The 16423-nt window shown below is 37.1% G+C and overlaps 1 protein-coding gene across 2 annotated transcripts in view; it reads left to right on the plus strand.

Moving 5' to 3' along the window:
- LOC133516432 (uncharacterized) overlaps positions 1-16423 on the plus strand; it is a 211959-nt gene that overhangs the window by 34135 nt on the left and 161401 nt on the right. For both annotated transcript variants that reach the window (XM_061849366.1, XM_061849367.1), the window contains 3 exons: positions 7549-7719; positions 8199-8305; positions 8706-8830. In XM_061849366.1, the coding sequence (XP_061705350.1) occupies positions 7549-7719; positions 8199-8305; positions 8706-8830 (403 nt within the window). The remainder of the gene's footprint in view (positions 1-7548; positions 7720-8198; positions 8306-8705; positions 8831-16423) is intronic.

Here is a 16423-nt window from a genome sequence, read left to right on the forward strand (position 1 = left end):
AAGATGAAAATAATATGGAGATAGTTTGAGTCTGGGAAAGGACATAGGATAGTTTTTGCCATTAATTATATAATTCTACGAAAACGAACTCGCGGGCTAGTACTTACTATTAAATCAACGAAATTGGAACTTACAAACATGTATGATCGATCTAGATAAAATACGTTTTTAAAACCTATATTGCGAATAAAGAAGACATTACGAATAAATTTATCGATAATAGGTACTTAGTACAGTCAGCGTCAAATACTTTATAGCAACCAAAGTAGCCAAATAGTTCGGTACACGATATATTTAGTATGGTATACCGAACTAATTGGCCACTTTGACTGCTGCAAAGTATTTGACGCTGACTGTACAAAGACTTCACAACTAAGTCAGAAGGTTAGGTTAGCAGAGCTCAGTGTCCTTCTGTCCTTATTTTGTTTCGATGATCGCGATCAATGTGGCTAAAATATAAACATTCGTGGGCTCCAATTTTCATACTATTTGATATCTACCCTCGCGGTCATGGGGTTCAATCAATCAACGCCAAACCATGAACCTCATGCGTGCTCGCGCTATTAAATGAGGAGAACATACTAATCCTAAACAAGCTTATAGTTTTTACCCCAACTGGGTTGAATGGAAAAATGCTGATGCTGTCGTAAAACGTTGCTTATTTAAGTAATTTTGTAGCCATCCATCCACCATCTTAAATAAATAAATTCTATATTATAGGACATTTACTTAAATTGGACACGGGTACGTCCTTAAACTACGTCCACAAGAGAGGTATGGGCATTGTGAATGTTATCTCGCTTTGTGTGGTAGGGCACAGCACAGCGGATGTCATTTCAGATCTAGAGCAGAGCCCAACTGGGGAAGTACCTCCACCTTACAGAAAACCGCAGCCAAATGACATTAGACCCTACTCATAGTGTTGTGTTCCTGCCGGTGAGTAAGGTTGCCAGAGCTCAACGAGGGGAGGGAGGGTTGTTAGAGTCAGCAACGCGCATGTTACTCCTCTGGAGTTGCAGGCGTACATAGGCTATGGAGACTGCTTACCATCAGGCGGGCCGTATGCTTACGCCACTGACGTAGGTACTATAAAAAAAATTGACTGAGCCCCCACAGTATTACGCTCTAGAAAGCTTGTGTTCTGAGTACTCAGACAACTATACATATATAATTATGTACCTAATATAAATACTTAAATACATTGATAACACCCAAAACTCAGGAACAAAATATCCGTGCTCATCACAGAAATAAATGCCCTCACCGGGATTTGAACCCAGAACCATCAGCTTCATAGGCCGGGTCACTACCCACTAGGCCAGAACAGTTGTCAAAATGTTACTCCGACGATTTAGAATGCAACCGCAAAAGCGCTAAGATTAGAGAGGACATCTCTGATTTCCTTGGTTACTCTCTAACTATGCCTAACTTAGTAACTATGCCTAACTTAGTAACTATGCCTAAGTACTAAAGTTACTTAGTAACTATGCCTTGTTACTTTGTAACTATGCCTCTTTGTCTAACATTGACACCAAAATCAAAAGCCTCGCCTGAATATTGGCGGAGCTCATTAACCAGGTTGTAATTAAGTCCCCACCGGACGTGACGTCACAGTCACACCGGAAACGCCGGATGCGAGCAGGAAATGGTGACGGCGTACCAACTTGACGGCTCGTTTGAACGGCGTGTCGGTTTTATTGGCTTGTTAACATGTTTTGTGTTGGACGTGCAAAGCAAAGTAAAAATAGAAGTTTTGTGAGCTGTACACCTCGCGGGTCTGTATAGCTTAAAAATGAATAAATGTATGGCCCCGTCATGTCAATAAGATCTTACGCTTACAACAACCAACAAATTTTAAATGATTCTCGAACCTGTAGGGCTAATATGGTCGGCTCTTTATCATTTGTCACCATGCCTGTCACGTTCTAACAAGTATTTAAGTGCGAAAGTGACGGGCATAGTAACAGGTGACAAAAATGGAACAATACTGCCACCGCTGGATAAGGTTACAGGTTTAAAAAATTGGGTTTAAATATTTTCTGTTTGCGTTTTAGGGATAAATATCAGAAAAGATCTAGTACAACGCACAAAAACAGTTATAAATATTAGAATACTTCATAAAACGATGCCATAAATGTAAAAAAAAAATCATAAAACGATAGTACTTATGCGTTAAAATTAAATTTCTAAATTGAAAAATAAATTGACGCTACACAATTTCACCGGAACCGGATACAGCGACGGAGGCAGATATGATGCCAAACAAATATCCAGGTGACTTTCATTGAAAATTTTGGTTTAAATTTTACGCTTTGCTTGCAGTCAAATTAGCCTAATGGATTTCAACGTATGATGTTCAGATAGGTTGTAGTTTTGGATGTGATATATTCACTTATGTATGCAAAGATTATAAATTATACTTAACATAAACGGGATCACGTAACTTTCTGAACGGTCAAATACAAAAATATCACTCATACGCCAAGATCATCTAAGAAAAAAAACACGTTACTCACGACGTGGGCACGGTGACTCGGTGTTAATACAAAAGATTAAAGAAACATTATTGAAATTAAGTTCAATAGGAGTAAGTATAGCTGAGCTGTTACTGCTAGTAACATGCATTTAGAGGAAAATGTATTAACTCGCAATAAACACTAATCAGCGTGTAAACATGCCCCAATGTGATGGTCAGCCACACTTAACCCGCAGCAACTCTTACTTGTATTGTTATATTGACCTTAAGTCTAAAATGTTTGGATAACAAAATACAGTAGTTATTGGTCAGAGCTAAAATTAACGACAATATTTCCTGAAATGTGGGACGCGCAAATAGTTCGGAAACTGACTTAAAAGCTATCTTGGCACAGTTTGGAGATTCGGCGCCAGCGGTCTGCCAACATACCCTCTGGGCCACTTCGTAGCCTGAACACTGCAACGTCAAGGTTTCGAACTGAACGCAAACTTACTACTTATTATAGGTAAATTCGTAAGAGCTGTTCGTGTCGTTCGTGAGTTTTATACTGATATGTCAATATTTGCAACCCGCGCCAGTTTTCGTGAAATGACCTAAACCAGCATTTTTAAAACTATGGGTTGCGACCCATTGGTGGGTAGCGTCAGCGTCATAGAGGTGTGTAATAGTATTTTATCTACATACATATCATAAACCCTCTATGATACCTTCAAAATCCGTAAATAATGGCCAAAGGATTCAAGTCTCTACAACAGACTAATAGGGTCCTTATGAACTCGAGTTTTAACTTAATTATATGAATCTGAAAAGCGAACTTAAAACCCATTTCATGTAGATTAATCGACATGTTCATCGAGATAAAGCCCAATCATATGTTATTATCTGCGACCATTTTTAAATAGTGGATAATCTAAAATCAATAGATTAATATCAAAGCGTGATGTTGTCACATTTACTTTATGGCTAAATACAATATTTAATCTTTGTCCCTCTAACATACAATTTAATTTCGTTTGTCGTGTGACAATGGTATTTTCATTACGCTTTTCACAGTTTTGAAACGAGGCTATAGCTACTCTGATGTTATAATATTTCAAACATTCAATAGCTTCGCACTTTATTTGTCAATTTTCAGCGAGCTGAGCGTATTTTAATCTCATAATTTCCTTTTTTGGCGGTTTTTTTTATTCAACGAGGCTGGAAATACTGAAATAAAGGTTTTTATTATTATTTTGCAAACAAGGGTTGAATCTTGGGAACGGTGGACGAGCTCAAAACAAAAGAGTTTTTGTCTGCATTCGGATCATAAAATACCATCTTAATTCATTTTTTACCTCAACGGCCTGCTTACACACAACCTTGCTGCTAGAAAAGAGTGAGCAAAGTCACATTTTCTTCATTGCACTCGATGAGTAAAAGTTCTTTCACGAGGTTTATCAAATTAAGAAGTCATTTTTTAAAAAAACACACAAAACATTACTTCACTAATCCGCGAAAAGATAACGTGCTATTAGTCAATCAATGCTAACCCGTTATACTTACTTGCGTATTTTTACATGGAATTGATTTCTTATGATGTTTATTTTCTTAGTGTTGTAATATTTTCTGGGGAAGATGTATAATTCAATGTACCACACAAAACCACAGTTTGACCTCATTGTTTTTGAACATCTAGACATGCTCAAGATTCTTAATTACAATCACCGTGCTACACACGTGAGGAAAGAAAACTAGCGATCGCAATAAAAACACATTTCCTTCTTTCTACCTTTTATTGCATCAATTGCTAGTGATTTCTTTGCTAACAAAAATAATTACTTTTAATTTTTACCTCGCGCGTGGCCGGAGCTGTAGCCGCAACGCAGGCGGATTTAAAGAGGCAAAAATATGCTTATATTTGCCCGGGGTTCATATTCGTCCCTTTCACGATAGAAACGGTGGGTTGTTGGGGAGCTGATGCGAAGCGCTTTACCCGCGAGCTAGGCCCTCATCTCATGCAAAAGGGGGGAACCCCCGCTCCGAGTCGTTCCTAGTGCAAAGGCTATCCATCGTAGGTATAGTACGAATTATCTCAAATGATTTTTTCCCTCGAACCTTCACTACGGTATTTGGTAGCCACCACGGTGCACAAAAGAAACAATACCTTTCGTTTAACAGCTTAGGGTTTAAGGCGAAAAAATCATTTCAAATAATTCGTACTATATCTAGCGTGGAAATGCTGCGAGTATCCCCATGCTTGATGCTTTTTATTTTTGGCTAGTGTTAAACAATCCCGCACCCAATACTCCGGAGGAAACATGTTTATCAAATTATCATCATTGATCCAACCCCTTGAAATATGTTTTGTGGCTGAGGAGTTGAGGGGCTTACCTGACCTCGGCAAGTCAAATACTTACGGAAACCAGAAGGTATAGATTCTGCACACGTGTCCCAAGATATTGTAGAGGATCTGCGCCCACATTGAAATTACACGGACTTTGTACTCGAACTGTATAGGTCTCCCTTTCATGGTGTAAAACTCACACAACAACAATGTGCACAAATATCAGTAGACACGTTTGGGCGGTATTTTAAAATAGAATTTTTGTATTAGGGATTATGCAACGTACGCGAGTTCTGAAAATAAATTGAATTGAATTGAGATATATTTTTTTTTATATTTTATTTCACCTCACAAAGGATACATTTAACAATTACTATTATATAGAGCAAAGGCAAATTCGATTTATACCCTTTGTGAGAGACTGGAGTCTGAACTAGGCGTAAACCTGTAATACAGATCTCCAGGGCCTCACCCCGGAAACTAGGAGTAAGATTTACTCTTAAGAAATAATTTGCAATTGAATTGAATATCCATCATTTTTAATTGGGTGCGTAAATTAGCATAAATTGTTTGCATCTCTCGAAATTGTGCGACACATTAAACATTTGTTACAGATCTATTAGAGATACACGGCAAACTTCAAACTCAAACTTCGATAATTGAAATTCTTGTATTTTGGTACTATGAGATAGACGAAAGCCAGTGGTATATTCCAATAATGGACTCGACCGCACTCGTCTATTTCCATCACAATACACAATTTGTAATATTATTATGTATATTAATGTCCATATCAAGCTGCCATAACGTCATTACAGTGAGACGCGTATGACGGGTCCGGGTGTGGCCACCATTATTACTGTGATTTTATGCCCGGCTCTGGAGTTTGGTGATTGAAATGTGGGTTTGGCGTTTGGGGTAGTCGCTATCGTAGTACTTAGTATGCGATGACATTGCTAGTCGTGTCAAAATTGTAAACTTAGTTGACACTACGAGTATTATGTACAATATTAAATATCATAATATCAAATGTTTCCAATACCAGCCAGGGCGATGCCATTATCAGGTCCACAATAAACAATACATCGATAAAACTAAAGTCATTGGCATGCTAGAAAGTTCTTCGGGTTAAGGATAGCATCTAGAAATAGGTAGGTACTATGTCGTCTATACCCGAAGTACCTATTTCACTGACTGTATGAGAGTTGAGAGGAACGCGAAAACGTCAGTATTTTGTTAAAATCAAAGAAGGTCAGATCAAGGGTGCCCTAAAGTAATGATCATAAAGAAAACGTAAGTAGAAAAGACGTTCTTCTATCTCTGCGTACTTCAGGAATCGTTGACAATAATATTGTCATTAGCATCAACATTGAACTTGTGTCACCTTATCTATATGAAGATGATTCGAGGTGCGTCCATAAAGGTGCGGCTCTTACCTAAATTCACTCGAATAGTTGGTAGGGATAGGGATCGAGCTATATGACACCACTATTTGATAAGTAAACGAGCGGTCCGCCGATGTTTGAACAATATTTTTTTGCTTGTGATCGCTTTCTTTTCATTTAGGTAATCGGGAGCGGAAAATCGATGAAACAAATAGGTAGGTTTATATTTCAAAAAATTGCTTATTAAACTAGTAGGATCAGCTAGCAGAAATCTTTAGCAATATCTAACTGACATTATAAATCAAACCGCAAGGAATCCTTTTGTTTCTCAAGTTTATATGGTGGTAGTTTCCTTTTACTGGGAGTATTTACTCTTCAGGTCGAGCGTAAAAAACTCCGCTCTGATATTTGCCCGTTACTACATATTTGGCATTCGTCGGGCGAGCGACGAATTTCCGTCAAATATTTTTGCCAGTAAACAAACCCTGGAACGTGCCGGCGCAATTTTTGAATTATTAATTGCCCTTTTTTAGGGCAACCTCGAATATTTAGGAGATTATAAAAAGGGTATTTTGTGATAAATATAAAATAAAATAAGTGAAAGAGCTCTGGATAAATAAAATAGCCGTAGGATGCCAAATCATACGAACTTGGCGATGGTTAAACGGATTTGATGAAATTCTGGTATTATTTACCTGCTGGTAAATAGTAATCCATCTTAAAAGTTATCTTTATCCGGTTTCCCGGTAATCGATTGGACTTAAAATACTTAAAGGATATTAAAAACAATATATTTACTTAGGAACGTATGGTATAGGTCAAAAGGAAAGGAATTCTTATTGTGTCTAATAATTATTGCTATGATTCCCTCACATGTGTATATAGCAACATAACATAACCTCAATTTGGGATGGGACAACTTTACATTGGTTAAATACAAGGTAGGTACGGTATGCTAAAAGTAGTAAATAACTGTCAAAAATGCTGTTTGTCATAAGATTATGTCACAAGGGAGTAAAATTACATATTTAAGGCGTGGGCGTACATTGAATTCTGTACGAAGCGAAGGATTACAAAATAGAAATTATTATATTTCATAATATTATTTTAACAAATAAAAATAGTATGCAACTAATCGATTATAACAAAATTGTAATCGATAATGTGCATAGTATTTTCATATTTTATTGTGTTTTTTTTTTTATACTAGCAATAAAATATCATAGAACAGCAGAGTGCCAATTTGATCCCTCCTAGAAGGGCATTAAACTGCCACATTGATCTCTCCTAGCAGGGATGAAAAAGCCTCTTTTCAAATAGGTGATGTGAAAATATCGTTTTGCCAATGACTCATTTGTTCACAGAGTCTCGGCGCTTCACCCGCGCCCGTGGTTCCATCTAGACTGCTGACTGACCCAGTCGAGCTGGAACGGAGGTTGGCCGAAGCGGGACACGACGGTTTTGGTGCTCTTTGCGAAGATGCGGCTCCTGTGTCGCCCCCGCCCACTATTATCGAGGAGAGGCTGCATCATAGGGTAAGATAACATTACCATCTCATTACCAACTACAAGTGTTTCCCGCTTGGTACTTAGTCGGGCTTGCTGGCCCAATCGAGCTGGAACGGAGGTTAGCCGAGGCAAGATACGATGGCTTCGGTGCTCTTTGCGAAGATGCGGCTCCCGTGTCGTGCCCGCCCACTACTATCGAACAGAGGCTGTATCACAGTGTGAGACATCACCACAGTTGCATTAATTGCTTTGAGCTTGAACAGAAGTTAGAGGCACGACACGGCAAGATCGATGCTCTTTGCGAAGATAAAATTGAGACATACAGCGTCACATTACAGCAAGTGTTTCCCACTTGGCTTTGGCTAAGCGAAGATGACGTCAACTGTTTAGGTCTTTTGCTACGCCGTAGCACTGTAGCATGTAGCGAAACATGTTTGTAGAATCATGAATACATGCCATACACAATGAAAGGTTTCAAGCTAAAATGTAGGTACTCTTTGTTACAGCCTGTAGCGTCTATGGTAGCTGTGGTGCCGCGCGGGGCGCTCGCTCCTTCTCCCCGCCCCCCGCCACTTATCCTGCCCCCGCCGGACCCGCAACCTCCACCTATGAGGTAATAATATTCCTAAGCAGCTTTTACCTATATGAATAGGTACCAAGAGATATCAATGTGACTTTAAGGTTATTGTAAGTTCAAACGAAACTCGGTTGCACTAATATCATCATTCGCTACCACCAAAATAATCCCTGAACTGAATTAGCAGGACATTATATTAGTACGCTATTGTACTTGTTGTAACTGTAAGGAGGAAGCCGTAGTGGTCGAGTAGTAGTAGCCGGTACTTTATTGGTCTGGTCGTGTGTTTAATGATGTTCGTTACTTTCGAAGGTCACCTCTTTTAGAGATTATTTTTGCAGTTGTGAATTTTTACAGCAGGATTTTTTTGATTTAACAACTGGACCTTTGGATCATATAATCTGGTTTACCTGTTAATACTTTGTTTGAAATGCAGGCTGCCGCTCGACATGGCGATTCGTGGTACGGGGGAGCCAGAGACCTTGAGCTATCAAGTGGACCTCAACAAGGACTCTGCGCTCGGCCTGGGCATCACCGTCGCTGGCTACGTATGCGAGCAAGGTACTTAAAAAACATACATATCGTACATTCCATTCAGACCTTATATTCCCTCTGGAAGATAAGATGGAAGTCCATTCACAAGAAAATCTGCCTTCATGAATTCTTGCGATACGATACCCGTGTTCATCTCGGGCACCGAAGAACAATGGAACTGACTAGTGGTTGACATGCTAAGAATTAACAAAATATTCTTAAATGTTATTTTCAAATCCATGCTTACTATAATACAATAGCGCAGCTCACGTTTGACCCGTAAAAATAACATAGATCGGTGACAGCTTAAAACTATTTATAACAAACGTAAAATAGTTAGGAAATGTTAGAATACATCCAGCGAGTCGGGCAGAATAAACTAATCCAATATTGGGCAAAGTGGTGGAATATAAATAGTTGCGGGCACAGCGGGTCGCTAACTAGACGGGGCGAAGTTGATTCTGTTGGTGCAATCGTGAAGCTTTCAGCGGGGCACTAAACTACCCTAAAAGTCAATTGGGAGTTTTTTACAAAAGATAATATGATTGGGGGTTTTTAGAAAAACGACGTGCTTTAATATCAATAAGGAAAAAATAATTCTAAGGCTATGATATTTTGAGTCTAAACGGCACAGAAATGTTAGCTGAATGGGTCGTTTTGAGACGTACTGGAAATGTAGGAAGGCGGAAAGGAATTTTGAAAGTTGCTGTACAAATTTTGCTGTCACTACGATATTCGGTAAAATCCCGTATACGGGAAAAATTTACGCCGGATGAACCTATCCTTACAGTTCAGGGGAGGAAATTTGTAAGGTAAGCTTTACGAAGGAGGTATTATGAAATTGACGGATAATTAAGTCAATAGAATAGAATAACATTTATTTGTATAACACAGGTGATACAAAGGATCTTAATATGCGAATAGAAACTCTGTGTTTTGCCCATGGGCAAGTCAACACGAAAATGCAACTGCCCTAAAGCTACCAGCGTTTCCTGTAACTTTGACCAAACAGTGACAGAAGGGTTAAATTTAGAAGCGGAATGTGGCCCGATCTGTCCGGGTGTCAAATTACGAGTACAGCTGACCGGCAGGCTTCGACGGTACCTCGTGGAGTATCTGGAAATAGCCTCTGCTTAATTATTTTGATAAAAACTTCAGGTTAAATGACAGTTTGGGTACTGGTTTTACTTAGTTAGGAGACTGTTTAAAAGGTTTTTTTTTATGTATCTGTTAGAAATCCTTCTTGATGATGAGGAATTTAAGTGAAAAAAACCGGACAAGTCCGAATTCGCCCAACGAGGATTCCGTACTTATTAGTATTTGTTGTTATAGCGGCAACAGAAAGACATCATCTGTGAATATTTCAACTGTCTAACTATCACGGTTCATGAGATACAGCCTATTGACAGACGGACGGACGGACGGACAGCAGAGTCTTAGTAATAGGGTCCCGTTTTACCCTTTGGGTACGGAACCCTATAAAACAAGATTCATACCTACATTTTGATACGAGTATTTAAATGATGTTTCTTTGTTTTCATTCGCCTGTGCGTCGCTAATACATTACGAACAAGTATGAGCGAAATCCACGTGCGAAAGACATCATTTTGATATAAAAAGGTACAAGACGGGAAGACAATGAGATTTTGCGAATGTTCGGAATTATAAAATGAAAATTTTATCGGGTGCCTGCAATTCTAGATGAAATATATAAAACTTTAATAAAATAATGGAACTTTCCTAATAAAACAGATGTATTGTATACATCGGGGTTTTCGGTGCGGGAATGATTTGAGTAAGAGTAGAGATAAACAGATAGGTTAGTCGGAGAAAACATCATATTATGCTTAATGAATAACGACCTCTCTGTAAATTTTATTTATACACACTATGATACAATTTTATTTTCACCACACAAGCTCGTGAAGACCCTCTTTATCTTTCAAAAACGGAAGAGAAAGTTTCATTTTGTCCACGAGTGCCGAAGTAATTTGATGCAAAAGTTGATTTCTAATATCGGCATGTAGAATTGACTTTTAAAATGATAATTATCTATTATTGGTATTAAATAATATTTATTTGTATTTTGTTTGTAATGTTTTACTATTAGTATCTTCCTAGCGATGATGTAGTCTGTTTCAGTTGGTGGCAAAGTTTATTTCGATATAAACAATATAATTTTTAATTAAATATTTTGTTGAATTTTATATTCATTAGGTAGAAAAGTAGAAACCTGTACATTATATTCTGTTTTTTAAGTCTCCACCTACTCTTTGACTAATGTCAAACATTCGCGCATCGAAAACCCCGATGTAGAGACGCAAGGGAATTCCCTAAAAACCTTTTTACTAGGATTAACTATCTACCCAGCTTCTACTTTCATTTTAGAAAAATGCGCAGTCAAGCTAATATTATAACGTAAGTGGAATTTTAGAACTAAATATTTTAGAAATCGTTATTTTGGTGTGTAGTTTAGTTTGTTAGGGATTACATATAAACATTTTTAGACTTTGTGTTGGATAATTTTTTTGCGCAAAAAGGCAGAAACTATTTACAGAGACTGTCAAATTTATTAATTTTAAAATTCAACCATACTATGTAAAATATAAATACTCTAGGTCCATGGGGTCCTGGTTGACGTAACTGGTGACCGAAGAGCTGGCGGCTTCCTCGCACAACGTATCAGTATTGCGATATAACGAGGAAATGCCGCCAGCATCCTTGGTACAATGCCTCAAGGGCTATTTTAGATATAAGCTAGTTATAGTAATCATCTGTATATATCCATTATGTATATTGTTATTGTAAATAAATATTTATAACTAAATAAAGATAGATCTTGACATAAAAAAAAAATAGATTCAACTAGAATGCATTATTATTGCTTATGGAGAAATACGTTCTCCGAAATATTACGACAATTCGTCCTCGAAACATCGGATAATTTTAAAGCTTAAGTATGCGTGATTAAGTCCCGTTAAAGTAAAAAATAATGTGAGAAAATCGTGAAAGTGGAACTCAGTCGAATGAATATATGGAAAATATATCAAGTACTTATGTAGCATAATTACTGTTTATTTTAACATTATACCACATAAAATGCCTGATATATAAATGTGTATTATTCTCCTCTCGCTCATCAAAACAAACCAACCAATTTACCGAGCTATCGAACACATGTTCCAGCTTTCCCAATACTCTGAACAGACTATGTACAACAGCACGGCTGTTTCCGCAACTAGCCGCTCCACTTCTAGTTTAAATTCGGAACTAGTTAGACTATTGGCATATGCAGCAGTTTGAGATTTGTAATTTTAATACCCACTGGGTAATACTAGTGGCTAACTGGGTAATAGTAGTGAGTAGTGAGGACCCCTTGAGCCGTAGACATCGTGACTCTATCTATGAATAGCTTATAATTCTATAAATGTTTTGTTCCGCCATATAATAAATAAACCTGCTCATAAAATTCCACGAGAAATTAATGGAGCAATGCGACCTGTAGAGGAAAACAATCGGACAAATATACGAACTAATTTTTGCTAAAGCTGAAATGAAGAACCTTCGCGCTCGCTAGATTAACAATCACGGTAGGTGTATTCTCCTATTGCATATCAAAACAAACAAATCTACCGAGCTATCGAACACATGTCCCAACTTTCGCCATATCCAAACAGAGTTTCCGGAACTAACCGCTCTACTTTTAGTTTAAATTCGGAACTAGTTGGACTGTTGGCATAAGCAGCAGTTTGAGATTTGTAATTCGAATACCTATTAGGTTACACTAGTGGTACTGTGAGCCGTAGACCTCGCAGCTTTTTCTATGTATATCTAAAAATTCAACCTGCTCAAAAAATTTCACGAGAAAACAGTTGAGAAATGCGACCTATAGACGAAAACAGCCAGACAAACATACGAAAGAAATTATGCTAAAGCTGCAAAAGCGAAACTTCGCTCGCTCTTTGCGCTCCCTCGGTTAAAAACCACGGTAGGTGTCCCAACTTTCCCAATACCCGAACAGATTACAACGGCGCGGCTGTTGCCGCAACTAACCGCTCCACTTCTAGTTTAAATTCGGAACTAATTGGACTGTTAGCATGCGCTGTAGTTTGAGATTTGTAATTATGATACACATTGTGCAGGTATCATTTATAAGTCCGCAACTTCGTATCCAATGTCCTTCCCGCGGTCTCAAACAACAAGCTGGTTCGGCTGTTTAAGCATGTAGAAGTGACAAACAAACAAATATACGGACAGACAGAGTTACTATCGCATTTATAATATTAGTAGGGATAATCAAAATAAGGTTTTGTGATTGTTTGCATTCATCAGTTACAGTTTTGGTTTCAAAAGGGTAAACTCAAAAAAATATAGTGATATGATTTGCTAGTCATATCAAATAAAGGGTGAAATTGTTATGTTTGACCATACGCTGAGCGGGGAATATGTGGGTCATACTGAACAACTTTTACTATGGGGCCAACCCCGAAATTGCGAAAAAAAATCAAGTTTTCCATAGAAACCTTTAGTAAAAAAATCAAGTGTTCCATAGAAAATTGACATGTGTTTCACCGAAATGTATAAGACGGCAGATTTTTTCTCGCAATTTCAGGGTGGGCCTGGGTCCTGTTCCCTCACCGTGTTTGACCAAAATATAACAATTTCACCCTGTACAAAGAGAATTTGAAATACATGTGGATTGGTAAAGAAAATTTTGTATCCACAGTAAAGTTACTGCCATCTTTCGACACATGATTAAAACTTTTAGAACGTTATTTGGCTTTGATCCTTATTCTTTCACTTATATGCGTTAAAATAAATTTGTTAAATATTAAAAAGTAGCGCCAAAAAAAGTAGAGCATAGGTCAAAGATATGGCTGCATCGTTTCGAGCGATTATGAAAGTTTTAATAATAATAAAAAATATTTTTTTTTTCAGACCATTTGATCTTTGCTGACAAAGTACAGAGACTTAAATAAAAACACTTATAACTATTAACTACTTACTACATAAACATCCCTGTGCGTGCAGAGAGGATCACAGGGCACAAGGGGTTATTTAGCCCTGCCTATCACCACAAATAAAAAAAAGACCTCAACCCAGCATTTTGTGTTAATTATGTATAGAAAGATGGCAGTAAATGTACTGTGGCTACAAAGTTTTCTTTGACAATCCACCTCAAATTCTCTTTGATCCTGTATACTTACCTATTACTTCAGCTGTCGCTCAGAACAGAGTTTTACTGCGATTATGACTTACTGACGATTTACAACAATAAGTACTAAATAAATAAATGGTAAAGAAAACTTGTTCAAGTATCTCTTAAAAAAGTTAAGTTGAAATTTTATTCTTACCGTCATAAGTGGACTAAACACTTAAAAACCATTGTTACGTAATGGTTCAATTTGTACCATTACAAATTGTAATTTACAATGTTTGTTCGTTGTTTACATGAAAATGAAACACGCGATGATAGAAGGAAACCCGTCTCATGCAAGCAACGCTTGGTATTCATATTTATTCTTTTGAACTTTACCTCGTTGCGTAAAATGCATCAGATTGTGACGACAGACAATAACCTGGAGCAAACAGTTATTGATCATAGAAGAGTTTACTTTACTGCGAAAGTAAAAAAAAAGGGCCAATGCCGCGTGGGGCGATGTTCAGTGTAGGGTTCCGTAGTTACCATTATGTCAGAATAGGCTAAACGGGGGCAATTAGTACATTACAAGCAAGGGAGTACCTTCATAGCGCTTAGTACGTCTTTTTATTTTTATTTATTCGTTTAGATTGTTTTTATATTAATGTAAATATTTGTAGGTGCACTTGCTTGCATTCTGAATACAAGGATTCCTTTTTGTAATGTAAGTTGTCCATGTAAGTTGTGGTTGAATAAAGATTTTATCTATCTATCTATCTAAATAAAAAATACAGTACGTAGCGGCCCCCTTCTTTAAATATTTATCGTTAAATTTAAATAATTACAATTATTTAGCAGTAGCGCTAGTGAGCACGTTGATGGGCTCTTAAAGCCGGTGGAAAAGTACGAATATAGGCGTTAAATGTTCTGATAATATGACAGTCATACGTTAACTTTTGACAAACAAAATTACTCTATAACGCTTGGACACTTGCAAGCGTTATCTACACCAGCTGCCAAATTTGAACCACGAATTCTTCTTCTCTTTATTTGAAGGGTTATATATTATTGATAATTTGATATTATATTCGATTAGAATCGCATTAATTCGCGTGTGCTCGCTTCCTCTAACATGAAATTAAATGGCATACATATATTCGGAGCATTATTAGGTTAAATTGTGTCTAGAAGTAGGTTAACAATGTTAACATTGATTTCAATCTTATTTCGATAATGTATGCTGATTATTAATATGAATTGCCCAACACTAGGGATTGCAAACCGGATTGATTTTCAATCCGGCCGGATCCGGCCGGATTTTGGCCATGATCCGGCCGGATCCGGCCGGACCGGATCCGGATTGGTATAGGGATATTAAAGTTAATTAAGTGACATATTTTTCTAGTTTTTTGCGTAATACGTATTCCTAAATCTATAATTTGAAGTTAATAAATAACTTCTTAAAAATAAAATAGAACTTAGTAGTAAAAAGTGTTACAATGTCAATATCACTTTAAAAACAAAATATGAAATCGGTTTTTATTATATTTAACCATTCACAAGTACTCAAATTTTCGATTATATTTATGAATTTGAGTAGTTTACAAAGCCTGATGATGGGATTTGGGGTGGGAAATGGAAGTCCTTGAAAGGACAAGTTTTCGTAACTGTTCTTTGATTGAATTCTTTGTAACGTTGACATCCATTCTAGTAACAAAAGAAGATATATATTTTGCTCTCATTTTTATGTGCGTGAAAGTAGTAGAATGTATGATTTAAAAAAATGTTGTTTAGGGATATAAGGGCAAATTATAGGGAACGAAATACGACACAGCGATCTCGTGCAAAAATAATAGAGTGTAGGATTAAAACCATCGCGGAAAGAGACTCCCTAAGAAAAGTTACATGGTTCAAGTAAAGAATTGGCTAGACGTAGAGTAGCACGTACGTACGAAGATGTAGGAAATTGCATAAAATTGGATGAAATTGTGAAGACAAAAGATTCCTTCTTAAATTTGAATAGAAAAGAATCTAGATCTACTAAAGATTATCGATATACATATATATGATGAGCTCAACTCAAGTCGGTTGAGTACCGGTGACTTAATCCTGTTCATTTGTTTAGTTTTAATCTTCTATCACAACATTATGACATAACATTAACCTTCTCTCTAGCATAAATTACAAATGCCTTCCATGGCATCTCCATTCTTTAATTATTCCTTCTATTACAGTATTTATGTAATCGTCATATCATGTCACCAAAATGAAAGAAGAAGAAATTCTCTCCTGTTCCCAGTTATCGTCATAATAAATATATTTTTATCTCACTACTTATATTTAAACTTCTTCACTAGTTTTTTGTTCTATCCAACTTTATCTCTCATCCGTCGCTTTTTCCTCACCTAAAACGCACAGCGTGTGCTGTATTTAGGCGTCTTTTTTATTTTACCGGATCCGGTCCGGATCCGGTGATTTTT

This window comes from Cydia pomonella, chromosome 3 (genome assembly GCF_033807575.1).
Source record: "Cydia pomonella isolate Wapato2018A chromosome 3, ilCydPomo1, whole genome shotgun sequence".
NCBI lineage: Eukaryota > Metazoa > Arthropoda > Insecta > Lepidoptera > Tortricidae > Cydia > Cydia pomonella.